This window comes from Chaetura pelagica, unplaced genomic scaffold (assembly GCF_000747805.2).
Source record: "Chaetura pelagica isolate M959 unplaced genomic scaffold, ChaPel_1.0 scaffold330, whole genome shotgun sequence".
Classification (NCBI taxonomy): domain Eukaryota; kingdom Metazoa; phylum Chordata; class Aves; order Apodiformes; family Apodidae; genus Chaetura; species Chaetura pelagica.
This window is the reverse complement of record NW_009951918.1, coordinates 60,297-85,258: the sequence shown is the minus strand read 5'-3', so window position 1 is coordinate 85,258 and position 24,962 is coordinate 60,297. Positions and strand designations below refer to the sequence as shown.

Here is a 24,962-nt window from a genome sequence, read left to right as displayed (position 1 = left end):
CAAAGTGGGTTTTATGGTTTTCATCTCTTCATAAACTCTACCAAAATGTATATTAACATGTTTTATAACCCACTGTTGTTTTTCTTGCCTACCCAGTATGAAGCCATGAAATTCTCTGTGAAGTTATCAAGCATGTCTGTATCAATAAGAGAAAAAGGGCAAACTCTTGCGCTGGTAGAATTTGCATTAAATGACTTGAGTACAGTATTTACCCAACGACCAGGTGCACAAGCAATAAGGTGAACTTTCTTTGTTAACTGTTTTTGCTCTCCATGAAATGTCAATGATGGCTAATAGGCATTTTAAAGCTCTGTTACGATGTTTAACTTCCATTTTTCAGTGTTATTCCTTGTGCAGTTTGAAGCAGAATCATCCTGTAACTGATTGACAAAGTGAATGTATACTGTTGTCATAATTAAGTTCTCTCCATCTTTAGAAATTTTTGTGTGGATACAGATTTTCTCTTTTTTTTTCAGTTTGTTAGATTCAAGCAATCCAGTTACTAACTTGTTTCTTGCTTTGAAAAGTGACCATTACTCCTTTTGTGGTCTCATAATGACTTGTTCATGAGCATTTAACATGACTAAAAACTTCTTGAGTTTTCAGCTGAGCTTCTCTGTTTCTAGAAGGAAACTGTAACTGATGATTTGGAATGGATTGTGTGCTCTCATAGTAAATTAGGAAAGGCAGTGATCTGAAATATTTTACTGTCAAATGTAATGGCTTAAAAATTGTGGAGGAGGGTACCCTTCCTGTTCTAAACCTTGTTCCCCTCTACTTTGGTTCATGTTAGTATATTCTATCTATGATATTAAGGTACTATTGATCTTGCTGAGTTTTAGGCACAATTTTTTAAGTTTGCTTGCAACTTTTCTGTTTGTTCCCATGTGCATCTAAACACCCTAATAGTTCTATCCTAATGAGAAAAAAGGGAAGAAAATAATGTATATTTACAGTGAAACATTCTCTCTCGAGTGCTGGGAGATAAAGATTTTCAACTGAGAGCTGTAAAATATATAAAAAATAATTTCTCACAGTAAGGAGGCTATTATTCTTGTCCTTCTCTTCTGGTGTTTCTTTTATGTCTCTGCACTGGAGCCCCTCCCTCTGTGCCATATTTCTGTTTCATAGTATAAATTGTGCCATCTTACTTTTCACCTCACACTACAAAATTCCCATTTGCATGTATATTCTGTGCCCTGAGGACACCAGTCCTCAGGAAAAGTATATGGAGTGAATAACTTGTACCTCCTTTCTTATTAACTCAAGGGTGGCTAATAGTCACAAAAGACAGTGAAATGGAGAGTAGTTAACACATGGACCTATGTGTTACACTCTTAGGCTAATCTATTTAGATTTAAGGTAGAGCAGAGGTATGTTGTTGCAGTTTTGTTCGCTTTTTGCTTTCAGCTTATTCTTGATACTCGTGCCATTTAATTGCACCTAGACAGATGGATATTACAACTGAACATGCTGTTCACCTTTTTTTACAGATTTGAAACAAAAATTACCTCACTTGAAGTTAAAGGCATGTCTCAAGAGAAATGTCTCCTGTCTTCTCGAACAGTCTATTCTGATGAGAGTACCTCACTTTTAAGCATAATGTTTGAGACTAATCCTTTGGATGAGAAGGCAGATCAGGTGCTTAGAATAGAGTCACAGCCACTGGAAATAGTGTATGATGCTGTAAGTACATATTTGGATAAGTTACATGTCGTGAAAAATTTCTCTAAATTGTACATTTACCATGTATTGTTACTGCTTTATTTCAACAGAAGACAATAAATAGCTTAGTGGATTTCTTTAGGCCTCCAAAGGATGTACATTTAGAGCAACTGACATCAGCAACTCTCACGAAGCTTGAAGAGTTCCGTGAAAAAACATCAACAGGCAAGTACTGCATACTCTTCTGATGGCTTGCTCAAAACCTTCAGATTCTAGACAAATGAAAGTATTACATCATTCCATATGGAGATGCATAGGTCCAAGTCATATCTTTTGAGCACAACACCTACAGAAGTTGAATTCTGCATTCTTAGAACAAAGCATTTGTCCTAGGTATTGGATAACTGTATGTGTGTATCTTTTTCAACTTTCTTTGTAAAATATGTTCTACACCCTGAGGCAGTATTTAGTATTTTTCTTATGTATTCCATGCAGAGTTCCATTTTTCCAAATTTGCTAAGATTTAATAGGCTTGGTTATCCTCATTACCACTGAATAATCTGGTTCTGATAATTATTCTTTTTTTTTGTGTGTGTAAATATGAAATAATTGTATGTGTCTGTTTTAACTTAAGCATAGCATTACTTTACAGGTATATCCAGTGGCTTTTACCTTCGCAAGAATGCTGAGTTGCACATAGTAGTCTAAAAGATCATTCACAAATGAGAAGCCTGGTAGACATTTCTGAAAATACACTGTACATTGCTTGTAAAATCTTGGCTGAGGCTTAAAAAATTACCAAGAGAAGATTAGATCTGCAGAATCAGAATCTCTGTTGCAGGAGGCACTGCTAATCTCAGAAGTAGAATAAAAAAAAAGATGGAATAACGAATACGTTCAGACTTTCTGTCCTTCTCAGGAAGCAGTTCTTAACACTTCTCTTTGAAGCAGCAGAAGATAGCTGGAAAATATTGGGTAACAGTGAACTGCAGAATTGATGGAACTTGTTACACCAGAATAGTTAGTATTTTCAGTATCACTGAACTCAACTATGTTCTCTTCCCAAATTAGGGAAAAAATAGTATTTTCTTGAACTTCTCTACATCACTCAAATTGAGTTGAAAACTGAAAAAAATCTTTATCTTTCTATTAATCCAAATTATTTTGTCCTGCAAATCCTGAAAGGTGTTTGCTGTCCTGTTCTTCATTGACTAATCTAGCTCTCCCGTGGTGGGACAACCTTTAATAATGTTGAAACCAATTTAATTGCTTTCTTACCAATGTGGGTGTGCTGCAGTGTTGTTTTGTCATCTTCATAATTTATTATCTCTACTTCAAGTATAATCTTGTTGCACCTGATAAATATTTAATGAGTTGTGGCTGCATTCTAAGGCAGTTTTCAGTGCTGACTTGAAACAAAACCAGTCATTCCTCTTCAGATGAGAAAAACCCCAGGATTTTATCTCAAATATTCTGACAGTCTTAATTTCCCAACTAGCTGCATGATTTTTTAAATAGAATTTTTGTAAAACTTTCTTTGCTGGTCTTCAGTGTCTGAAGATGGAGGTGCTTGTCAGGAGAATCAGTGTAAACTTCGGTATCACAGTAGTAACAACACTAGCAGTTTGGCCAGTGCAGTTGGATACTTGCAATAAGAGCTTCCAGAAAAATTAAATTTCTGAATCCACATAACATAATGGGCCAAGTAAGGAATTACTAGCTTGTAGTACACTCTCCAGTTCTTCTCATTTAATCTGTGTGCAGTGTGAAACTTCTTTGGGTTTGCATGTGTCATGTTGCCATCTCTACTTGTCCATTAATGTTGTTTGCTACTGTAATTTCATCTAGTCGGTTCTTCTTTAAAGACTACGTATAATTACTGGTTCAGAAGAAATCTGAAGAGCATCTGTGCCTGCAATTAATCTTCATTATCTAGCATTCACAGTTCATTTAAAGTTAGACTTCAATTTCTTTTTGTAGTTTCTTTTAATTCCATAGCTGCTTTATGGGTTACTTTGTTTATATTTATTGATTATATTATGTTTCAGGTTTGTTATATGTTATTGAAACCCAGAAAGTTCTTGACCTCAAAATTAACCTCATGGCTTCATACATTATTGTTCCACAAAATGGATTATATGGCGATACGTCAAATTTACTGCTTCTGGATCTCGGTAGTCTTAAGGTATGTATTTATCTAACGAAATAAGTTATTAGAAAATAGTATTTTGTGGCACTGGTTATGTAAAATATCCTCTTGCAGTCTCTGTACCGAGTATTTATTTTATTTTTCAGTAAAGGCAGAAATTAGTGAATTCTTCTCAGTAGATTCTTTCAACTCAAAAGAATTGTTAGTAAATAATCCTTCCCTGGAGTGAAACCACTGTTGATGCTTTGAACTGTTATGTGGAAAATGTCTTACAATTTTTTTTACCTTAGAGTATCAACTAACAAAACTTTTTACTTGCAGGATTAAGTGGTTGTCTTATTTTTAATATTACAATTATAATTTAGCACTATAAAATAATACAAGAGACTGTTTCTACATATTATTAGCAATCTTACAACTCAATGGTGAACTTGTGTTCTCTCAGGACAAATGATTTTACATGTAAACACGCAATTTATTTTTTAATTTCCTTTGGGTGAGAATGGTTTTGCCACTTACTGCCTTTTTATTATCTGTTTGCCTTACCTTCTTTTTTAATAACAGTTTGTTTCAAAGCTTAATATCTTGTTAAAGTTTTCTATGTTTCTGCCAGAGACTTGACTTTCTGAGCATGTGGGTTTCACTTAGGATAATATATTCTTGCATCTGAAAGAACCTTTAAAGGTGGACCAGCCCACCTGTCCTGCAATGGGCAGGGACATCTTCAACTAGATCAGGTTGCTCAGGGCCCTGTGCAACCTGACCTTAAATGTTTCCAGGGCTGAGGCTTCTACCATCTCTCTGGGCAACCTGCTCCAGGTTTTACCACCCTCATTATAGAACATTTTTACTATCTTGTTTAAATCTACCCTTTTTTTGTTGAAAACCATTACCCTTTGTCCTATCACAAAAGGCCATGCTAAAAAATTAGTCACCATCTTTCTTCTAAGATCTCATTAAGTAATGAAAGGCTCCTGTAAGGTCTCCCTGGCGATTACCAGGAGATGACCCCTTCCAGGCTGAACAGCCCCAACTCTCTCAGCCTGTCTTTATAGCAGAGGTGCTGCAGCTGTCTGATCATTTCTGTGGCCCTCCTCTGGACTGTCTCCAGCAGGTCCATGTCTTTCCTGTGCTGAGGACTCCAGAACTGGACACAGTACTCCAGGTGGGGGTCTCTCCAGAGCAGAGTACATGGGCACAGTCACCTTCCTCGACCTGCTGGGCAAGCTGCTTTTGATGCAAGTGGTGCAAACCAGGATACCATACAGTTAGCTTTCCGGGCAGTGAGCACACATGGCCAGCTCAGGTCCAGCTTTTCATCCACCCGTACCCCCAAGTTCTTCTCTGCTCTTAATCCCTTCATCTCGCAGCCTGTATTGATACCCGGGGATTCTGCCGACTCACTTGCAGGACCTTGCACCTGGCTTTGTTGAAAGAGAATCTGTTGTGCTTCGGACACTGTAATTATTGAGAAACATTGCTGTTTAAATATTAAAAATAATTTTGATTTACAACAACATCACTTATTTCAGTGACTGATAATTTTACCAGCTCTTCTGAATGCTGGTCATTTGTAGGCACTGTTCAGTAATGTGTATATAGGTTGAGTGCTTCAGAGAGTATCCTAGATATAGGCGGGGGGAGGGGACACCACCTCCTCTGCACCTGTAGGAAATTACTCTCAGAATAATACACTTCAGAGTCAGACTCCAGTAAATACATCTGTGAGGTTTGTTTTCCTGAAACTGATGAATCATTTTCATAGCAAATGTGATTCTTGGATTGGTTCCTATCCTTTAACAGAAATTAGAAAGCAAGCTGAAGGAATTGGGAAATACCAGAAGAAAAAAGTTAGGTGCCTTTCAAAATATTACTAGGAATTCTGTATTTACTTTGAGTGACGTATGCTGAAATGAGATGTAGGCCATATATTGAATGAGTATGTTTAATAAAAAACAAATAGTCTTTTTCCTTCATTTATGCACTAGATAAGATCAAGTCCCAAGAGGGAAAATGACATAAATTTAAATCTCTATGTCAATGCAGATATGTAAGTGGACTCAATTAAGGTTTCACAGGCAATATTAATTTAATAATTCTGAATTCTGAATCTGCAAGTTATTTTTAATGTAAAAGTAGTCATTGTTCAGTAACATTGGAAAAATAAATGCTATTTATGCACTTGTATTTAAACCTTTTTCATGGTTGTGAACCTTATCTTTAATGTTTTTTGGGTTTGACAAAAGCAGATATGGATCAAGAATTATTAGACATTTAGTGTCAGGACAGCCACATTTCATCAGAGGTGAATAGCAGAGAAACAAAATAATGTGAAAAGCCAACGAACTACTGGCATCCGAAGCTGAATTAAAGGGATATTTTCTGATACAAAAGGAAGGACATTAAACATCAAAGATGAGTGGTCGAACCTCCTTTTTCCCTTTTACTCTGTTTGACTAATAGGTAATAGGTTAATGCCACAACTAAATTCTGCAGGATTAAAAAATGGATTACATGTTTCTGAGGCAACTAATGCAGCAATGTTTTTATATATTAAAAAATTTAAAAGTTGCTCTGCTGATTCCAAAGAGTTTGAGATCTTATGCCTGGGTTATAAGTCACTTACTGTAGGAGAATATTCTATTAAAAATATATTGTATGAATCTTCATAGATTTGAATTACTTAAAAAATTTGTTTCTCTCCTTGAATAAAAAATGGAGTTTAACACTCTCCATTTTTTGTTTTGATACAGGCTGCTAATTTTAGCAGCCTGCTCTGCTGTGATGTTGGTAAGACACTGTGCCTTAGGAGTTATAAAGAAAAATCTTTTGTCTAGTAGGCTCAGGTTTTTGTAGAATTACAGCTTGGAATGTTTTTGAAATTCACTTATTCTTTTTTTTGTGACTGTTTTTAAGATGAAAAGCAAAAGTCGTTCGGATTTATCAGAACTCAAAGTAGGACAAAGCACTATTGAAGATATAATGTCAAGAGCTTATGACAGTTTTGACATCCAGCTCAGTAGTATACAGTTACTATACAGCAAACATGGTAAGTATTAATGAAGGTAATCTTCCTCCATTTGAATAAAAATGTTTTTATAGTTGGTGTGCCTTTTATATTTTTAATGGAAGCAGTGAAGAATCTTTGGAACATATTTCTTGAACTCATGTTCAAACTCTGTCCTATGAATGTGTTATGAATTAAAAAAAAACATACCTTTAAGCCTTATATTCCAGTCTTAACTTTTGCTAAATAAATAAACTGATAAAAATCTATTATTTTTTAAGGTGTCTCATTTGAATTTTTTAATAATAAATATTAGTGTATAAATAATTTTTTTATAGTATTTTCCTTCAGTGTCTGTTCTTTGCTTCCCTCCAAAAGTAAAGCCTACACTCCAGGTACCATGCATGCTAAGAATTGGGCCCTCAGAAGTCTGCAGGGCATAGACAGAGTAGCTGTTCAGATATGAAGAGTAGAATTTAATAGTTTTTTTGTTGTTGTGTTTTGTTTGTTTCGTTTGGGTTTTTTTTGTCTTTTGTAGTATACTTGTGTTGATGGAGTTGTAAAAGGTACCGTGTCACCTGAATTTTTAGCAGTCTATACTAATCTCAGACACTTTAATTTTGTGATATGTGAAATGAGAAGAGAGCTCTTTCAAAGTTTAAAGCATAGATTTTCTTTGCTCTTCTAGATGAGAACTGGCAGGAGGCTCGGGAGCTGAAATTTTCATCTCAACATATCTTGCAGCCCTTGGATGTGAAAGTGGAATTTAGCAGGGCTATGGTTGTTACAGATGCAAGAATGCCCAAGTATGTGTTTTTTCCTATTTTGAAATTTTATGGAAAATTGCTTTTTTAAATGGGGAAGAAAAATGAAAAAATCAAGGACACTTTAGCTATTTTACATTGGCCATATGTACGTCTTGAAGGTAAAATACCTTCATTGAGAAAAATAAAGAATAAACCCAGTAAGTTGCCAAATACTGAAGAGGAATTTGAATTGTTTTAGAGAATTACACATTGTTACTTTGTAACAGCAAAACATTAAAAGATTTTTATTGCAGATACTAATACCTATTCTAGTTAGGCAGTACCTGTTCTAATAGCTACATTTCAGTTCACAGTGAAATACTGGGGAACAAAAAATCTTAACTTATGGAATCTCGTTTACAAATAACAGAAAGTTATTCTGAAAAGTATTGTGCTGTTGTACTCCCTGTCTTTCATTTAAGTTTTTAATCTTTTATGTTTATCTACTGGAGATAAGTTCTCAGAGAAACAGCTATTAATACAATGATTTTGCACTTAGGCTTATTTAGTAAGAACACTATTAGTTATGGAAATTGTACTCAATCAGAAGAAAGTGTATGTTAGTATTAATGATCAAACTTTGATCTTAAAGATCACTGAGTCAAGGTGACAAAGATTAACTTTGCATGTACTTTGGAAAGCACATCTTCACTAATGTCTGATAAGGACACTACTGCCTAAAAAAATTAATCTGTTTGGAAGCACTTGAAGACTAGCACCTTAATGCATCATGAGGTAATTTTGTTTATTAAGTCATAAATATGGATTATTTTCTTCTGTTACCATAAGATAGTGTATACTTACTTCTTAACACTGTTGAAATTTCGATTATAGATAGGCACATCAGATATTAATGGCATAAAAACAGGCCTAGGCTATTGCAGGGAATTGTTTAGTACAATCAACAAAAAAAAACTTTGTTTAGGAAAATACCCTAAAAATAATGTACATCATCAGTGCAGTGTATTGTGAATGCCAATCAATGATTACATGGTATACTGGTGCTACCTTCTGGAAAGCTAGGAGGCCAGATTCTGAATTTTGATGCTTGACTTCACAAATTGTCTTATCCTTTCCCTCCTTACTTTTCCTCTGTTGGGTGGAAAAGGTGAGATAAAGGACATACAACTGACAGATATGTCTTTTTATGTCAGAAATTCGAAGGAAGGTGAGAGATTTAATTCCTGTGGTCATACAACAGATTGTTGTTTTAATGAAGGTTTGTAATCCACCTCTCTCCAAATTATGCTAGTATAACCTGGGCTAAGGAGTGTCCACTCTTAATGAGATGACTGGCTGCAGCATTGTAGTAGGTTGTGTCTTAACTGTCTTGGTTACCAGGTGTGCTTCTCCTTTTTGGCATTTTGTGTCTAGACTGATGGGAGATTTTTCCCTGATGGAGATTATTTCTGTATACCAAATTCTCATGCAGTCACTTACTTGACAGTAAATAGTTTCTACCTGTGTCTAGATACTGGCAAGTTTTTCTTCCACTGAGATGGTCATATTACTTGGGAGATGAGCTGCTGCTTCTTTCTGAGTGCCTACACTGTCTAGAGCTGTTAGGAATGCCATGGACAGTAGTTTGGTACTAAATAAACATAAACTACAGTGGGTTACTAATCATAACTAATACTTTAACCTGCAGCAGGGGTACAAGGAACCATTTCAAATCTAGCATGTTGGTGCCGTGTATCAGTGCTTTTTACATCAATTATAGGTATATGGATGTATTTTAAGTATACATGTAGCTATACCTCTATATTTCTGTTTGTGTACTTGTATAAAAAGGCAGCATTACATTTTTTCTGAGCTTTTTTACATCAGTATTTGGAACTGTGATGTAGAACAGCATAGTTCTGTTGAAAAAGGTGAGTGGGAAAATGTTTGGTACCATAATATCTTTTTTTACTATAGTAAAAATTTATGAATGAGTCTCTTAGTTTGTAGGGCACTTGTGTTACTTTAAGTTACCTAGAAAGCAGAGAGCCAGGTGGCTGTTGGGATTTTTTTAAATTTTTTTGGTGTTTGTACTACTTGGGTGACCACTTAATCCAGCTGAATTCCTTTTTGATTTTGCTGTTCAGAAACAAGAATGAGTTCATCAGGACTTTGTTTAGGAAGGCACATTTCTATATTGCTGCCTTGAAGAGAATACACATGTATTTAATTTTCATTTGTTGAAGAGCACTGTATTATGGGCCTTTCACTGTTAGCTGTGTTTTTGTCTCCTCATGTGTCCTAAGCCTTAAAATATACCTTCAGTCTGTGGTTGGATCTGAAAATCTGCCTTTCTTTCAATTCTGAGATTAGGATGCAGTGCTCCTTATAGTTTCTTGCACTTCATGTTTGAAAACACTAGTGTGATTCTGTAGGTTTTTAGCCCAAGCTTTTTTTTAATTTTTTTTTTTTTTTGACCTTGTGATATGGTTTCCCCCTTTTCTGAAGGAGGTGCCTGGGAGTCTGTCATCTGACTTTTGAAGTTGTATGAAGTCAGTATTAAGATACCAATATTAAGAGCATCCTTTCATATTGTAGTGTTCATTAAAAAAAAAAAAAAAGAAAAGAAAAGGCAATTTGAAGGGTTGTAAATTATTTTCATCTTTTAGAATGGCATCCTTAACATTTTCTTCTCTCTAAATACAGCTAGTCTGAATTCAGATGAAGTTTCTGCATAGATTTCCTAATCAATTGAAGTACTTAGGTCCTCCATACCTAAGTCTCTACAAGTTGGGAGTAATTGTATTCCACTTGATGTTTTCTCAATCTTAAAAGCTTTTGTTAAAGGAGTGGTGTAGTGAGCTTGGGATTATTTGCAGTTACCTGCCTTGTATCTGCTAAGTGCCTTAATGTAACTGCATGGGCTGTCCATTGTACAAACATTAATCCAAAGTGTCTTAACAATATACATGAATTTTTGTAGGTTTAAGTGTAGTGGAACTGAGAATTGCTACGTGACCTAGATTACTGAAGCAGTCAAACTGGAGATGGTCATTTTCACTCAGACCCAGCATCTATTTGTCTACCTTGCCCCTTTCTGTTAAATTAAAAGATCAAAAAAGAAAAAAGTCTGAATTTCTCCCTGACAGAACACAAACAAAGAACAGAAGTCTAAAGTAGTTGAGAATTAATTCCTAAGAATTTAAGGATGTGAAGAATTATAGAAAACTAGGTACTTCCTGTTGCTGTCTAACACCTACAACTTTGTGCTTGGTTTGCTTGAGTATGAGGACCTGTGTTTCCTGTTACTCTTGTAGTCTCAAAGTTAGTTAAGGGTGATCAAAATGTGGAGGTGTTTGTCCTCACCTCTTGTCTGATGTATTATCTTGTTTTCCTTTGCAGATGGGGCTGTGAGTTAAGCACAACTCCTCCTATTTCTTACACCGTATGTGTAAGCATCTGCTGCTGCCCATTTTTGGAGACCTAAGTTGGCTTATTGGGCAGACCTCTTTATCTGTTCTAACTAGATATTGTGATAAAAGCATAATAATATCCTCGGAACCAGCTTTCTGCTTACTTCTGCACACTTCTGTGTGAAGCTGGGATGGCTTTTAGTTCTTTAAAAAGTTAGTGTCTGCACTAATCCCTCTCCCTGCCTTTGTTTCTGTAAGAAATACTGTGCAAAGGCTCAGTTCTGTGACTCATTACAAGTAATGAAATTCAGTATATAAACAAGAGGGAGCAATTTCTGATTTTGAGACAAGTGTGCTTTATGTAGCCAGTCAGAACTGGTTGTTAGTATTATTTTCAGTCCTGATATGCAAGGTACTGTATGAAATAGAAGAATACATTGCATTGATAGATGGGTGCTTACTGGTTAAGTAACTCCTCTGTGTGCAACAGAAATCACATACATATGTATATGTTACATAAAATGGTTAGATGAGTGACTTGTGTGTTTTTCAGAAGAAAATGAATGTAAACTTTTAATAAAATAGTTTTAAGTTTTTTTTTTTTTTACAAAACAGGTTCAAACTGTATGGACAGCTCCCTTTACTTTCCGTCCAAATATCAGACCAGAAGCTGACAAGTGTCTTGGAGTTAATTGATAGCATTCCTAAGCCAGAAAGTTCTCCTCCCAGTGCTGCTCAAAAAATACCTGAGGTATGGTTTATTGAGTTTGTTTTTTAATTCATTAATAATTATCAGATAAACACCTTCTTGCCACTAGTATTCCAATTCTGAAAGGAGCAGAACAAAGTGGACAGCAAGCATTCACTTAATGCTTCTTGAAAAATTTAGCTAAATCTCTAAAGCTATAGAAATTTTACATGTTATTTCGTTAGTATATTGTGATCTTTAACCAGTAATTATGAAATAACTGTGCAGTGGTTGTATTTAATATTAAAAAATCTCAAACTTTTATTATTGTGAGAACGACTTCATAGCTCATATTAATCTTGATTAACAAATATGTTCACTTTTGCTGAGGATTAGTTCAATTGTACCTTCAAATTTAAACGTGTATCAGAGTGCTGCAGAGTTTGGGCTGAGCTATTTGTGTAGCAAAGAAAGTGTTGAAATCTTGGAGTTTTTAAAGTTGAAGTATTATGTGGATCTTAGTCAGACAGGAGTTTAACTTCCTAAAACAAAACAAAAAATAAAATATCCACTATCTGTGATTAGTGTTGGCTAAATAATGCCTGCCTGGGAATAGTGACAGCTTCATCTCAGCTGACTTCACTGCTCCTCCCAGCTTTTCTTTATTCAATATACAACATACCTGAGTGCATACCTGAGTCCTGCCTTGCATTTCTGAGGTTCAGGAGTGTAGAGTGAGTTCTCTCCCTGCTTCCCCATGCCTGTAGTGAAAATGGTTGGAACGACTGTTTTATGCTTTGTTTGGGATGGAGGATCGCCACTTTCTTGTTATTATTCTGGAAAAGTACATTTTGCCTTTTGATATGAGTAGATTTTAACAAAACTAGTAAATTAACTCCAGATTGCTGATTTTTAGCATCACTGTAGTTTGCGTGATCTGACCATGTTAACATAAATTGAAAGCAGTCCCATATAGCATTTTTACCTATGTGAAATCTCAAGGTCAAATGCAAAATTGGTATCTACGAATTACAAAAAAATGGATAGACTTCCAATTACCAGTTATTTAATCTTTTATTTTCTTGATTCTAAATGAATAATGGTGATCTTTGCGGGGTTTTTTTTCTTTTTTAAGATTACTTAATTATTATCTTTCCATCTTTATACAAATTATTCCGCCCCGTTTCTGTTGGCTGTTGCTGCAGTGTTGGTGATCTTTTCTGTGGGTTATTTTAGCATAATATTCAATAACTGTAAATGCACACAACTTAGACATGCAAGTATATATAGAGTGAAGATAGCTTGTCTGTAACATGTAGTTCCTGTCATCTCTCTAATGGTGATACTAAAATTCTAGCTAGATCTGACCTACTTTTTCACTCTTCATATACTAATGGTACCCCCAGCTAAAAGCTGGCCTAATCTCTGTTTTGTGCAAATAGTCACAGACTTTATTCAAGAATAACTAACAGCACCTATACTTAAAATATTTTAAGTTACTTCGATGTGCTTAGTATTGCCTGTACATTATTTGTGACGTAGAAGATGAAGTGAATGTATTTACATTATATGCAGCATCCATATTAAAACCTGTGGTCTGCTCAAGCTTCTGTCTGATGCACTCTTAATTGCTTGAATTAAAGTCTGTTAATTTGAGTGGATTCAGATACACTCCCATGCTTTCATCCTTGTAGCTGAAATTCTCCTGACCTGTGTTGCTGTCATGTTACTTCTGAATCAGAAAGGATGTGAAAACCTTTTTCAGAGCTCTGCATGTGAACCTTGTTCTTTTTACATTTTGAGTTAGTGGAGGAATTATTCTTGGGCTGTGAAAACAGAAGACTTTTCAGAAGATCCTTCTAGGTTTTTGCAGCCTGCACTTCCTTGTACTTGAGAACAAAAGGCTGTCCCCTGTGGGATGGAAGGCTTTATTTCTCATTATTTGGTACTGAGAAGTCAAGTCTCACAGTTTCTTTTCCTTGTCTTATAATATGAAAGTATTAAATGTGAGACACTTTCACAGTTACAAGACTTAGAAACTTGGTGTATCTATCACTCAAACTTTGGTGAATAAACTATTTGGTTACCTTCACTAAGAAGATTTAATTCTGTCATATATGATACCTCGTAGAGTGAGGATTCTTGTCCTTTTGCCTACTCTAGTGGCAGAACAGTGACATTTCTCACATTTATGTTTGGGTTGTGCGTAAGCATCTCACAATTAAAGACTGTACTAGCATATTTTTTTCTGATACATGAAGAAACAAGATTCAACAAGACTTAAGTGCTGGATCCTGCACTTGGGCCATAACGACCCTATGCAATGCTAAGAAGGCCACCATCATCCTGCCCTGTATCAGGAACAGTGTGGCCAGCAGGAGCAAGGAAGTGATTTTGTGCCTGTACTCAGCACTAGTGATGCTGCGCCTTGAGTACTGAGTTCAGTTCTGGGCCCCTCACTAGAAGATGGACATTAAGGTGCCTGAGTGAGTCCAGAGAAGGGCGGTGAAGCTGATGAAGGTCTGGAGAACAAGCTTTATGATAAGCAGCTGGTGGAACTGGGATTATTTAGCCTGGAGAAAAGGAGGCTGAGGGGGGAGATCTTACTGCTCTCCACAACTAAGGGAGGCTGTAGCAAGGTGGGAGTCCATCTCTTCTCCCACGTAGCAAGTGTTAGAACAAGGGGAAATGGCCTCAAGTTGCACCCAGCAAGGTTTAGGTCAGATATTAGAAAAAAGTGTCTTTACGGAAAGGGATGGCAAACACTGGGACAGACTGCCTGGAGAAGTGCTCATCCCTGGAGGTATTTAAAATACATGTAGATGTGGTGCTTAGGGACAGGGTTTAGTGCTGGATCTGGCAATGTTAGATTAATGGTTGGAATTGATGATCTTAAGTGTCTTTTCCAACCTAAATGATTCTAAGATTAAATAAAATTTATAAACAATTTTGGCTACTTGATGTTTTTTTCAGTTTTTTTTTTCCTTTCCCCACCCCATCCTGCCACTAGTATCATGTGACTTTTATAAAGAACAGCTGATCTTTTACTGTTCTCTGAAGTTACCATACTGTAGTCCTTTGAGGGACTAGGTTTTGTCTTTCCTGAGTTTCCATATGTGTGCTGTTTGTCTATCTTTCGATCTGTGAAGTTTGATGCTTGAGCTTCTTTGCTGTATTTCCTGGTGTATTCTCTCTCTAGCTAGATGAGTGTGCAGTACCTGCAGTTTCTGCCTGATCTCAGCCTCCTTTCTCCCCATGCTTTTAATTTTAGTAATATAAGTATTTAGCTGCAATTATTTGCACTTAAAATAATTGCAATTTCCTTAAGTTGTGAAACTTCCGTGCAGTGTGTGTGCATATAGTAGCATCACTAATGATTTCAAGAAAAAATTTTATGGTATCTCCTGTTTCAGGCTGCAATATCCCCTGTGCTCTCAGCACCACATTTATCACAAGGTGTGTTTCCTATGTTGGATCTTCATTCATTTGCTGAGTCAGGTAATACCATCAATTTTGAAGTCTGATTTAATAAACAGGTCATGTCAAGGTTCTGAGTTCATTGAATTAATTTGTTTCTGTTGCAAACACTAGCATGTGATTTATGATGATGTGATAAAGGGTGCTCTAGATGTGGTGAATAAGCTGCAGAAGCAGCAGTGGAAATAATTACAGAAACAGACTTTGTTGCTAATTATCAGCTATGTAATCTTCTCATACTTGTGCGTTTAAATTTTTGTAGATGTAGATTAAAAAGAGTAGGTCATGGTACTGCAAAATATCAGCTGTCTAAAATGTACATGTAATGTTGTGAATTAATCCTTAGAATCTGAAGAAGAATTTTATGATGCTTTAAGCAGTCCAGTGGAAGACATGCCATTTTTTGAAGCCCCATCTGGTTCCCTTAAGCAAGCTAGCAGCACAAGGCGAAAAAAACTACGTAAACAAGAATCTTTGAAAAACATGACAGAATTCCAGCTAAGGTTTGAAGTAGCTGAGGTAAACCCACATTTTTCAAATTATTTATCTGAAGCACATTCGAACTGTAGTCTTTCCTTGTGTGTTGTATTCGTGAGTCCATATCTGCAGAAGTACTGATTCCCTGTTTCTTGCTGAAACTTACTCTGTAGAGTTTTTTCACAAGTCTCAGTGATGCTTCTTGTTGTCACTTAAATGCTCTGATTTATCCACTTTATTTCCCAGTTGATTTTATCACTAAGTTTCCTTCACCTAACTATCACTCAAAAATCACATTACAAATTCAGTGTGGCTTAAGCTGTAGGTTTTCACATCTTTTTTCCAGATACTCCTGCGGTTACTGGGAAAACTTCATTAATGTTTCACCTTGTAGCAAGTGCCCTGTTTTTTGCTCCAGGTTTTTCCCAGACTCTTGTTGGCCTCACACCTAAATCTGTAGTATGTTCTCAATGAGGTGTTTTACGTGTTATTCTTGCTGTTTCAGGCTCAGGGGGTAGGAGGGGAGAGGAGGGGGAAGTTCTGGAAGAGTATTTCATGCAAATGACAGACACCATTTTGGATGGTATCAAGTAGTCTAGTATCTCTTCCACTGTCATTACCTTTATCATTAGACCATCAGTGGCTTTAACAGTGTTATTGCTGCTACTCCCTGTGTAACTTTACAAATAAACCATATGAATTCAGTTAACTTTATAGATGGAAACTTGGTTTTGTGTGATTACAAGACCTTGTTTAAGAACTTGTCTAAAGAGAGATGCTGTATTTTGCATTATTCTCTAATGGAAACTGTCTTACAGTCTATAAGAAAAAAATGCGATTGAGAATTTATTAAGAATCATCTTTCTGTTTATTTGCTTTATATTTTAAAATTACCTAATGGTTTTGGTTTTGATTTTTTTCCCTATTTGTAAAGAGCATTAGGTGAAAAGGTAGAGTATATACCTTTGTTTTGCTTTGATTGTAAAAGGCAGATAACAACAGGTCAGCTTGCTATTCATTGAGTAACATCTTTGTCATGTATGGGTGAAAAAGCAGGAAGTTCTCTTACCTGATACTTAACTTGGGAATCTAATTCATACCAGGAGAGTTCAAAAAAGTTCCAGTGAAAGCAATAAACTCTTTATGCTGAGTGAAAATAGTTTTGACTGGGTTAAACATTACAAAATGCTTTACAGAGTTGGTTTAAAAAATAAATTATTTCATGTAAGTGTAACTTTGGTATTACACGTGTGCATGTTTTAAGCTTTTGTTAAAGTACTAGTAAACAGAATTCTAGCAATTTGGTTTGTTGACCTGTTTATTTTTTTCCAGCATATTTGTTATATAAAGTTAAGTAATCAATAGACTTTAATCAGTAAAATGTATGTAAACATATAATCCTATATAGAAGTTAAGTGAATAATCCCCTACCTTTTTTATATTTTTTTTCCCCTGTTTGTTTGTTTGGGGTTTTTTAGGTTTTAATAAAATTATGCCGTCTTACTGATAATATTGAGACACCTGTGCTGCAGCTTGACATTCTAGGGTTAGGCACTGAACTAAAATTAAGAACATTTGACATGACTGCAAATGCTTTTCTTCATGAAGTGTGTCTGCTGTGCCCAGAGTATATGGGTAAGTATTTATAGTCTGATAAAAAAATATTCACAAGTGGCACTGTGCATTTGTCTTAAAAAAGCTTGTAGGGCTTTTTTTTTTTTTTGTCAAATGAGGAAGATCTGCTTCCTAAATGAAAGAAGGTGGAGGAGGAAGGTAAAAGTAATTCAGAAGCTTATTCTCTTAGTAATGCTTTGATAAATATGTTCTAAAGCTGATTACTTTAATGGAGGCATCTAACTATTTTAGATCTGCAGAAGATGTTTTGAGATTAAATAGCAATGACAGCTAGGAGCCTAGTTTGTTGTCCAGAAATGGTTAAAAGAGTTGTAGAAACCTTGTCAAATTTTAAATTTATTTTATTTTTAGAAAAAGTAATCTTTTATTCTTTTGGGTTTTTTTTTAAGATGATAATGACAAACCAGTTTACATAATTACTACTTTGGATAATGTAGATGATGATCTTCTCACTCTGGAGTACATAAAGGTGAGAAAAGAGCAGATGTCGCTTTTGATTTGTAAGCCAATCATAAACAGTACAATATTATTAAGTAATTGGTGAAGGCTTCTCCTTACTTACTCCTTAACATATTGTCATGTACGAAGTCTGTCTACTCCCTAAACAGATTAACTTGTAGATCTTAAATTGCAGTTATTTTTAAAAATTCTCTCAATTGAAATTTTTTAACAACTCCTGATTTATTTGTTTGGTGTGCATGCTTGGTGGAACAGGCTGACATCAATGGGCCAGAACTGAAAACTGTGTATCAGAATATTCTTCAGAATGTAAAGGTATGTTATCTTTTTTTTAACACACTTTTTAAAGTGTTGCAAGAGAGGCATATTGGATAAACATAATCTGTTCTTTTAGGTGAACTTTTCATCTCTAGATGTACATTTGCATACTGAAGCTCTGCTGAATACTATGAACTATCTGAACAACCTTCTACCCAAACAAGAAACTAAAGTTGCAGAAGAACACATCCATGAAAAAGCAGAGGAGAGGAAGGATGTTTTGAAGAAATTAAGTAAGTTTCTTCTCCCCTCTCCACTGTTTTAATTCCTGTCCACTTGTTAAATCATGGAAGAAAACAGACATATTTTCTATTTTTGTAAGCCTGTCAGTGACTTTTGAAGTGAGAAATTTTGTTTAGAGTGTATTGACTCAGCTACTTCACTGCCTTTTAAAATTTCAGTTGTAATAAGAATGTTAGCCATCAGAATGCTATACAGTAGGAAGGATATACTCTTATTCCCTGGCTGGATGTGTGTAGGTAAGGAGTAACTGCATAATTAATGAGGCAAGGTAGATGCTGCAGCCACTGACATTTCCTGCGGTAGAAAAATTAAGCATGTTTTTTGAAGATGTGTATTCAGATTCACTTAGTTATGATTATCTGTGTTGAATGGTAGCTTACTGATAATGATTGTTCCTATGGTGTTCTCCCATATAATGAGAAAACTGTTTTTGCATTACAGCATTTATGTACAAAAGTTGTTTACAGAAAGTAAGGAAATAAAATAAATAAATAAAGTATATATAGGCCAGGGAATTTAACACAATGGTGAAAATTTTCTGTTATAAGTCTATTAAACATACCCTTTTATGCTTTTCAAATAACAGCTTTTCTCTTAACTCCTCAGTGAAATGACTTTGTACACTATCTTCCTTCTGAGTATCACAATATTTTTGTTGGTTTAGATTTGCAACCTGTAGATATATACTCATTTAGCAATTTATTGATGTGGAGACACTGGCTATAGACTGAGTGCAAAATATATATTACTGCATCTGATAAGCTCCAGGGCAGTTTTAGTTACTAGTGATCTACTGATTTGCTGAATGGCTAAATTCTGTTTGGCACAAGTGTTGTAGGAATAATTGGTTGGAATTGCTGCTTTGGGTTTATGAACTGGCTTGTGAATTTGGATTTATCTTAAGTCTAATTAATAGGAAGCCCTTGTGTGGTGGAAGATGGCTTGAATATTTTCAATTGTTTCTTCTAAGAAGCTGATAATAGCATTAATTAGTATCAATTACTGTGTTTTTAGGGACACATTAAATAGAATAAGAATTCCTGCAACTTGGGAGAAATCTGGTGAGCTTCCTTATGTTTATCAAAAGTACCTGGTATTCTGTAGGTATCTGGTTTTTCTGTATAAATTTAAGGTTCCTAGCTTTGACCTACAAAGGCATTATCACTTTCATCCTGAAGGGGTGCAGGCCAGTCAGTTATCCAGCAATATTAGTCTGAAGGAATTATTCTGCTCTGATGAGGTTTATCTGCTTTCTTTCCATGGGCATTTTTCTGACATATTGGTCAAGACATACTTTTGCTGTGTATTCAAGGCACTGAGTATGTGGAAAAAAAAACCCAGTGCCTAAATTGTATTTTTTAGTTTGTGTTCTTGTTTTTTGTTTTGTTTTTTTTGCTTTTGTGTTGTTTTGTTTTGTTTGTTTGTTGTTTTGTGTGGTTTTTTGTGTTGTGTTTTTTTTTTTTTTGGTAGTGGCATGAATTGAGACTGCCTAATAATTACTTTATTGCCTTACATTTGAGGAACATCATTCTTGTGTTAATAACTTGCCACACAGTTTTATCATTCTCCAATGAAGAATTCAGGAGCTCAGGTTTGTTGATAATGTTGCACAAGAGCAAACAAACAGATCACCTCCATTTTTTTTATCATGTCTGGGAGCTACTTAGAAACAAATGTTTCCAATAAATGCTGAATATTATGCCAATGACATTCTTTTCTGCCCCAAAAGGGACTTCTCTGACATCTTTGCAAGCATTGTTTGCTGTTAATCAAGTCCTAAGGCTTCTGCTAGTTAGTAAAATAAAAAGGAAAACACACACAAACACTATGATAGAGGGTAATTCTCAAGGTGATTTTAGTTGGATGATTGTAATACTTGCTCTGCATTACTGATTTAAGTTGCTGTCTCACATGACTGATGTAGCCAGCCCACTGGTACAGTGATGCGAAACCTCTGTGGCTGCCTGTATTCGCTGATTTTAGTTCTTGCAAGCATTTTTAGTTGAACTTTGGTACCAGTTTGGTATCTTTGATCCCCAAGTATCATATTAGTGATATTTAGTGAGTTTTTTTTGAAATGTTAATTTGTGCTGCATTTACAGATGTGTTTTAGTTTGGCAAACACAAATGTTTATAAGTCTAGTGTATACTCATATTCAATGATTATTTCACGGTGTTGCCGAGGTTTGACGATTTTATGGAAGGATGGTGAACCTGGTTGTGTTTTTCAAAGAAGAGCTTGAGGCAGAATTGGTACCTGTATTAGGATTTTTATTTTTTTTTCCTGGGGTTTCAATATTTTTTTCCCATATGTACTTCAATAAAATCAATTCTAATAATTTTTTGAGCCTTGTGAAGGGAAAAATAATTATCCTGTCTGGACCAAACACGTTATTAACAAAATGGGAGAAAATATGGTTTGTAGGCTTTATTTTAGGGAGGGAAATGGAGGAAGACCAAAGAGAATACTTGTGTTAGGGATGGTGGGAGATCAGTTGGGATGGGATGCGGGGAGAGTGTAAATATGTCACACAACCATTGTCTTTCACATGATGATTTTAAATTATTCTATCAGAATATTAAGATTATTATTATTAATGTTTGTCTGCAGCTGGTTCTTGGAAGGTGTTTTGTAGATCTCTGTTTCATAATAGAACTGAGAACTAAAGAAGAATAATTGCTCTGTGAAAATAAAAAAATCTTCCATTTAACTGTATTTTTTAATTTTTTTTTTTTTTTTTTCCTGTATGAGATTAGTTGTTGGATTTCAGTTAAACAGGGACATGCTTGGACACTACACTTAGTACCCCAAGACATGAATACAGGCTGAGGGAGGTCACACTTGAGAGCAGCCCTGACTAAAAGGACCTGGGGGTGCTAGTGGATCAAAAACTGGACATGAGCCACCAATGTGCAGTTACAGCCCAGAAGGCCAACTCCACCCTGGGCTGTATCAAAAGAAGTGTGGCCAGCAGATCGAGAGAGGTGATTCTTTCTGCCCCTTTACTCTGCCCTGGTGAGACCTCACCTGGAATCCTGCATCCAGCTCTGGTGCCCCCAGCGCAAGAAAGATGTGGATCTGTTGGAACGTGTCCAGAGGAGGGCCATGAAAATGATCCAAGGGCTGGAGCCCCTCTCTTATGAGGACAGGCTGAGAGAGTTGGGATTGTTCAGTCTGAAAAAGAGAAAGCTCCAGGGCACCTCACAATGGCCTTCCAGTACCCGAAGGGGGCCTACAGGAAGGCTGGGGAGGGACTTTTCACAGGGGCTTGCAGTGAGAGGATGAGCGGTAATGGTTTTAAGCTGAAAGAAGAGAGGTTCACATTAGAGATCAGGTGTAAATTCTTCAGTGTAAGGGTGGTGAGACACTGGAACAAACTGCCCAGAGATGCTATGGGGGCTCCATCCCCGGAGGTGTTGAAGGGCAGGTTGGATGGGGCTCCGAGCATCCTGTTGTAGTGGAAGGTGTCCCTGCCCATGCAGGGGAGTTTGAACTCGATGATCTTTAAAGTCCCTTCCAACTCCAAACATTCTGTGAAATACTATTTCTGTACTTTTGGTAGTCTTTGAAATTAAAGCGTTCTGTTCTGTGGCATCCTGAGAGCTGCAGACAAAAGATTCACCACTTCTCTTGCATTGAACTGTTTTGCTGTGCAGGCAACACTGAAGTGTTTGGTGTCTTAGAGAATTCTTGGAGTCAATGGATTGAGGTAATTTCTTAGTATTAATGTGCAACACTGCAGACTTTACACAGAGCCACAGGCAGATTCTGAGGGTTGAGAAAGCCGTAACATACACAGTATCTAATGTAAAAAGCTAGTCTGTGGAAAAATGGGCTTCATCTTACTTTCAATTTGACTGCTTTTAGCTTTGTTTATAGATTGCCTGTAAGAATTTATTACTTAGGGCTCAAAGTCCCAGAATACAAGATACTATATTTCCCCATGTCATTTGAAATAGCATATACCATTACTTAAGCTTTGATTTTCAGAAAAAACAGACTAAGTTTGTAATTGAGTCACTTTTCTGTTGGCTTCTGTGTTTAGGTGTGTACTTTCAAATAATGTGTGTAACATCAGTCATGTCTACTGAAAATGAAGAGAGATTATTTCTGTTATCATGAGATAAGATATTTAACTTTTTTCTCAGTTTTGGGAAAAGCAAAAATGGACTAAATATTTGAACACCACTGTTCTGAAAGGCACTATAATTTGTACTTGCATTTTTTTTTAGGTCTTAAGGTTATTCATATTCATTTTGAAGGATACCTGCTGTCCCTTCTCTTCAGCTTCTACTTATACTAATGATATTTTCATATTTAAAACTTAAGCTTAGAAAATATAGATTATGCAGATTTAATGAAAGCTCACCTGCTGTATATCAACAGGACCCTTGATTGCAGATGACTAATCAACAGACGGGTTGAGTGGTGTATTAATGTAGCTATCATGTTGCCACTATTTGAGGTAAACTGGTTGGTCCTGAATTTTGCATTGGGCTTTTTAGATGTATATTAAATGTATTTCTTGCAATTAATAAAATACTGTTGTTGTTTACCGCAGTTCGTGAAGCACATGAGGACTCCTGTTTATACTATATCATTGTCATACTTGCCAGTGAGAGTGCAGTGCATTTTTCCAGTGCTGCAGGCTTGATAAAAACTATGCTTTGGGAAAAGAATGTGAAAATATTACATCTCCTCCTTGAAGAAGTGTGATTTTAATTTTTTTTGTGTTTCCCACAGCATCAAAAAAATCCAAGTATGAAGATGTTACGGACCTGAGCATTTGTGCGGATTTATCCTGTTTGCGTGTCTTTATCAGAGAGAAAAAACATAGAATAGCTGAAATTCACATTGAAGGTAGGAACAAAACTTGAATCACAAAGGAACAAAACTGTAACCAGAACAGTCTCTGGATTTTGTATGTCTTTTTCTTTTTAAGGTCTGGATAGCCAAGTGATCATGAAGAAAACAGCAACAGCAGTGACTGCAAAATTAAAGAACATCATTATTGTGGATTCTGACGAGATGGCATTGTATAAAAAGGTATGGCTTTGCATGGATCATCCATTTCCGAAAGTAATATAGATTCTGCATTGAACTTCATTTTTGGACTGTACTCTTTAGCTGTGATTTTATTTCTGTAAAATCATGTTTTATGTATTATTTGTTCGGACCATTATTCTCTCTAGGCAGACTGGTTTTGTCCACACAAGCAGTGATTGTTAAGCTAACTTTGATTTTGTGCAACTTTGGTGCCCTGCTGCTCATTACATCATTTTATTTTGTTTTTGCTTGAATGGACAGAGTTAACTTAAGCTGAGATTTCAATTGAATATTTTCATCTATTTCAAGATTTTTATTTTTAATTTCTGGTTGAGATATTTGAAGTAAAAATGTCTTACAAGTGTGAGGTACTAAATTTTATTTTGCAGTTCAGTTTCTCCAACACAAGTTTTTACAAGAGAGATACTGTTTTTTTTTCCTTCCCAAGGCTCTTTACATCACAGGAAAAGAAGTCTTTAACTTCCGAATGATATCATATGTGAATGCGACAGATGGCATTGCATATACAAATATGGATGTTGTTGACAGTTGCATTTACCTAACTGTTGGATGTATTCAAGTAGTTTTTGTCAACAAGTTTGTTTCATCTATTTTGGTAAGTTAAATATTCCAGATACTGTTCCTTAGTGTTCACGTAACACTGTCCAAAGATCTAGAAGAGGATAAAACATCCCATATGGGGAAGTGCCCATTTGTGTAAAAACTCGTATATACTATTGTAAAAACTCACTGAAACTGGTGGTTATACTGTTTACTTTTCTTCTCAATATGTTTGTTTCTGTGGAGTGGATGGTTAAGCAGCAGCATTTGTTATTATTGTTAGTAATTTTTTTTCCATTTCACTTGTGGCAGCTTTTAGATATACACACTAGTAATTGTTTATAACACTTAAATGTAAGTAATAAACTATGAAAAAGAATGCCTTATCCATAAATTCTGCTAAGTAAATCTGTCTTTACTCTCCATATGAGTCAATAAAATATAGTTCATACAGGTGATGTTCAGGGTCATTGCTGTTACAATCTGATTTACCAAATATTTAGTATGGAGGTTTATTTTTAAATGTATGCATAGTTTATCACATTTGGTAGGAAATGATCTTATTAAATAATTCAGAAGAAAGTAGCAGAAGTAGTACCTTAAGATGTTTTGCTCTTAAAAAAACTGATCCTCAATGCTTTTGAAGGAGTGTAATATTAACAAAACTCCCAAGCTTTGTATTCTTCTTCTAGGCTTTTGTAAATAACTTTCAAGCCGCCAAGGAAGCTCTTACTGAGGCAACTGTTCAAGCAGCAGAGAAAGCAGCTACAGGTGTAAAAGAGCTCGCAGAGCGTAGTTCCCGTTTGGCACTAGATATCAACATTAAAGCACCTGTTGTGATAATTCCACAGTCTGCAAAGTCAGCTAATGTCCTGGTGGCTGATCTAGGTCTAGTGACTGTGAAGAACCAATTCTTTATCGCTAAAACCAAAACACGGTACAATCTTCCTCCTGTTATAGACTCTATGACGGTGAAACTGAGTGAACTAAAGCTATTCAGGTAATGTAGTGTCAGGATTTTTCTTAATTCTTGAAATCATTTTGGGGTACTTCAGTGGAAGAGCTTGGAGAAGTTGT

The 24,962-nt window shown here is 35.7% G+C and overlaps 1 protein-coding gene across 1 annotated transcript in view; it reads left to right on the top strand.

The window, feature by feature from the left end:
• VPS13A (vacuolar protein sorting 13 homolog A (S. cerevisiae)) overlaps window positions 1–24,962 on the top strand; it is a 141,316-nt gene that overhangs the window by 59,936 nt on the left and 56,418 nt on the right. Inside the window, 17 exon segments of the mRNA XM_009994968.1 lie at window positions 97–239; window positions 1,494–1,686; window positions 1,776–1,890; window positions 3,714–3,850; window positions 6,731–6,863; window positions 7,510–7,627; window positions 11,596–11,731; window positions 15,082–15,166; window positions 15,492–15,664; window positions 17,101–17,257; window positions 17,647–17,726; window positions 17,972–18,031; window positions 18,111–18,267; window positions 23,022–23,138; window positions 23,221–23,324; window positions 23,773–23,940; window positions 24,578–24,885. Coding sequence (XP_009993270.1) covers window positions 97–239; window positions 1,494–1,686; window positions 1,776–1,890; window positions 3,714–3,850; window positions 6,731–6,863; window positions 7,510–7,627; window positions 11,596–11,731; window positions 15,082–15,166; window positions 15,492–15,664; window positions 17,101–17,257; window positions 17,647–17,726; window positions 17,972–18,031; window positions 18,111–18,267; window positions 23,022–23,138; window positions 23,221–23,324; window positions 23,773–23,940; window positions 24,578–24,885 — 2,384 coding nt within the window.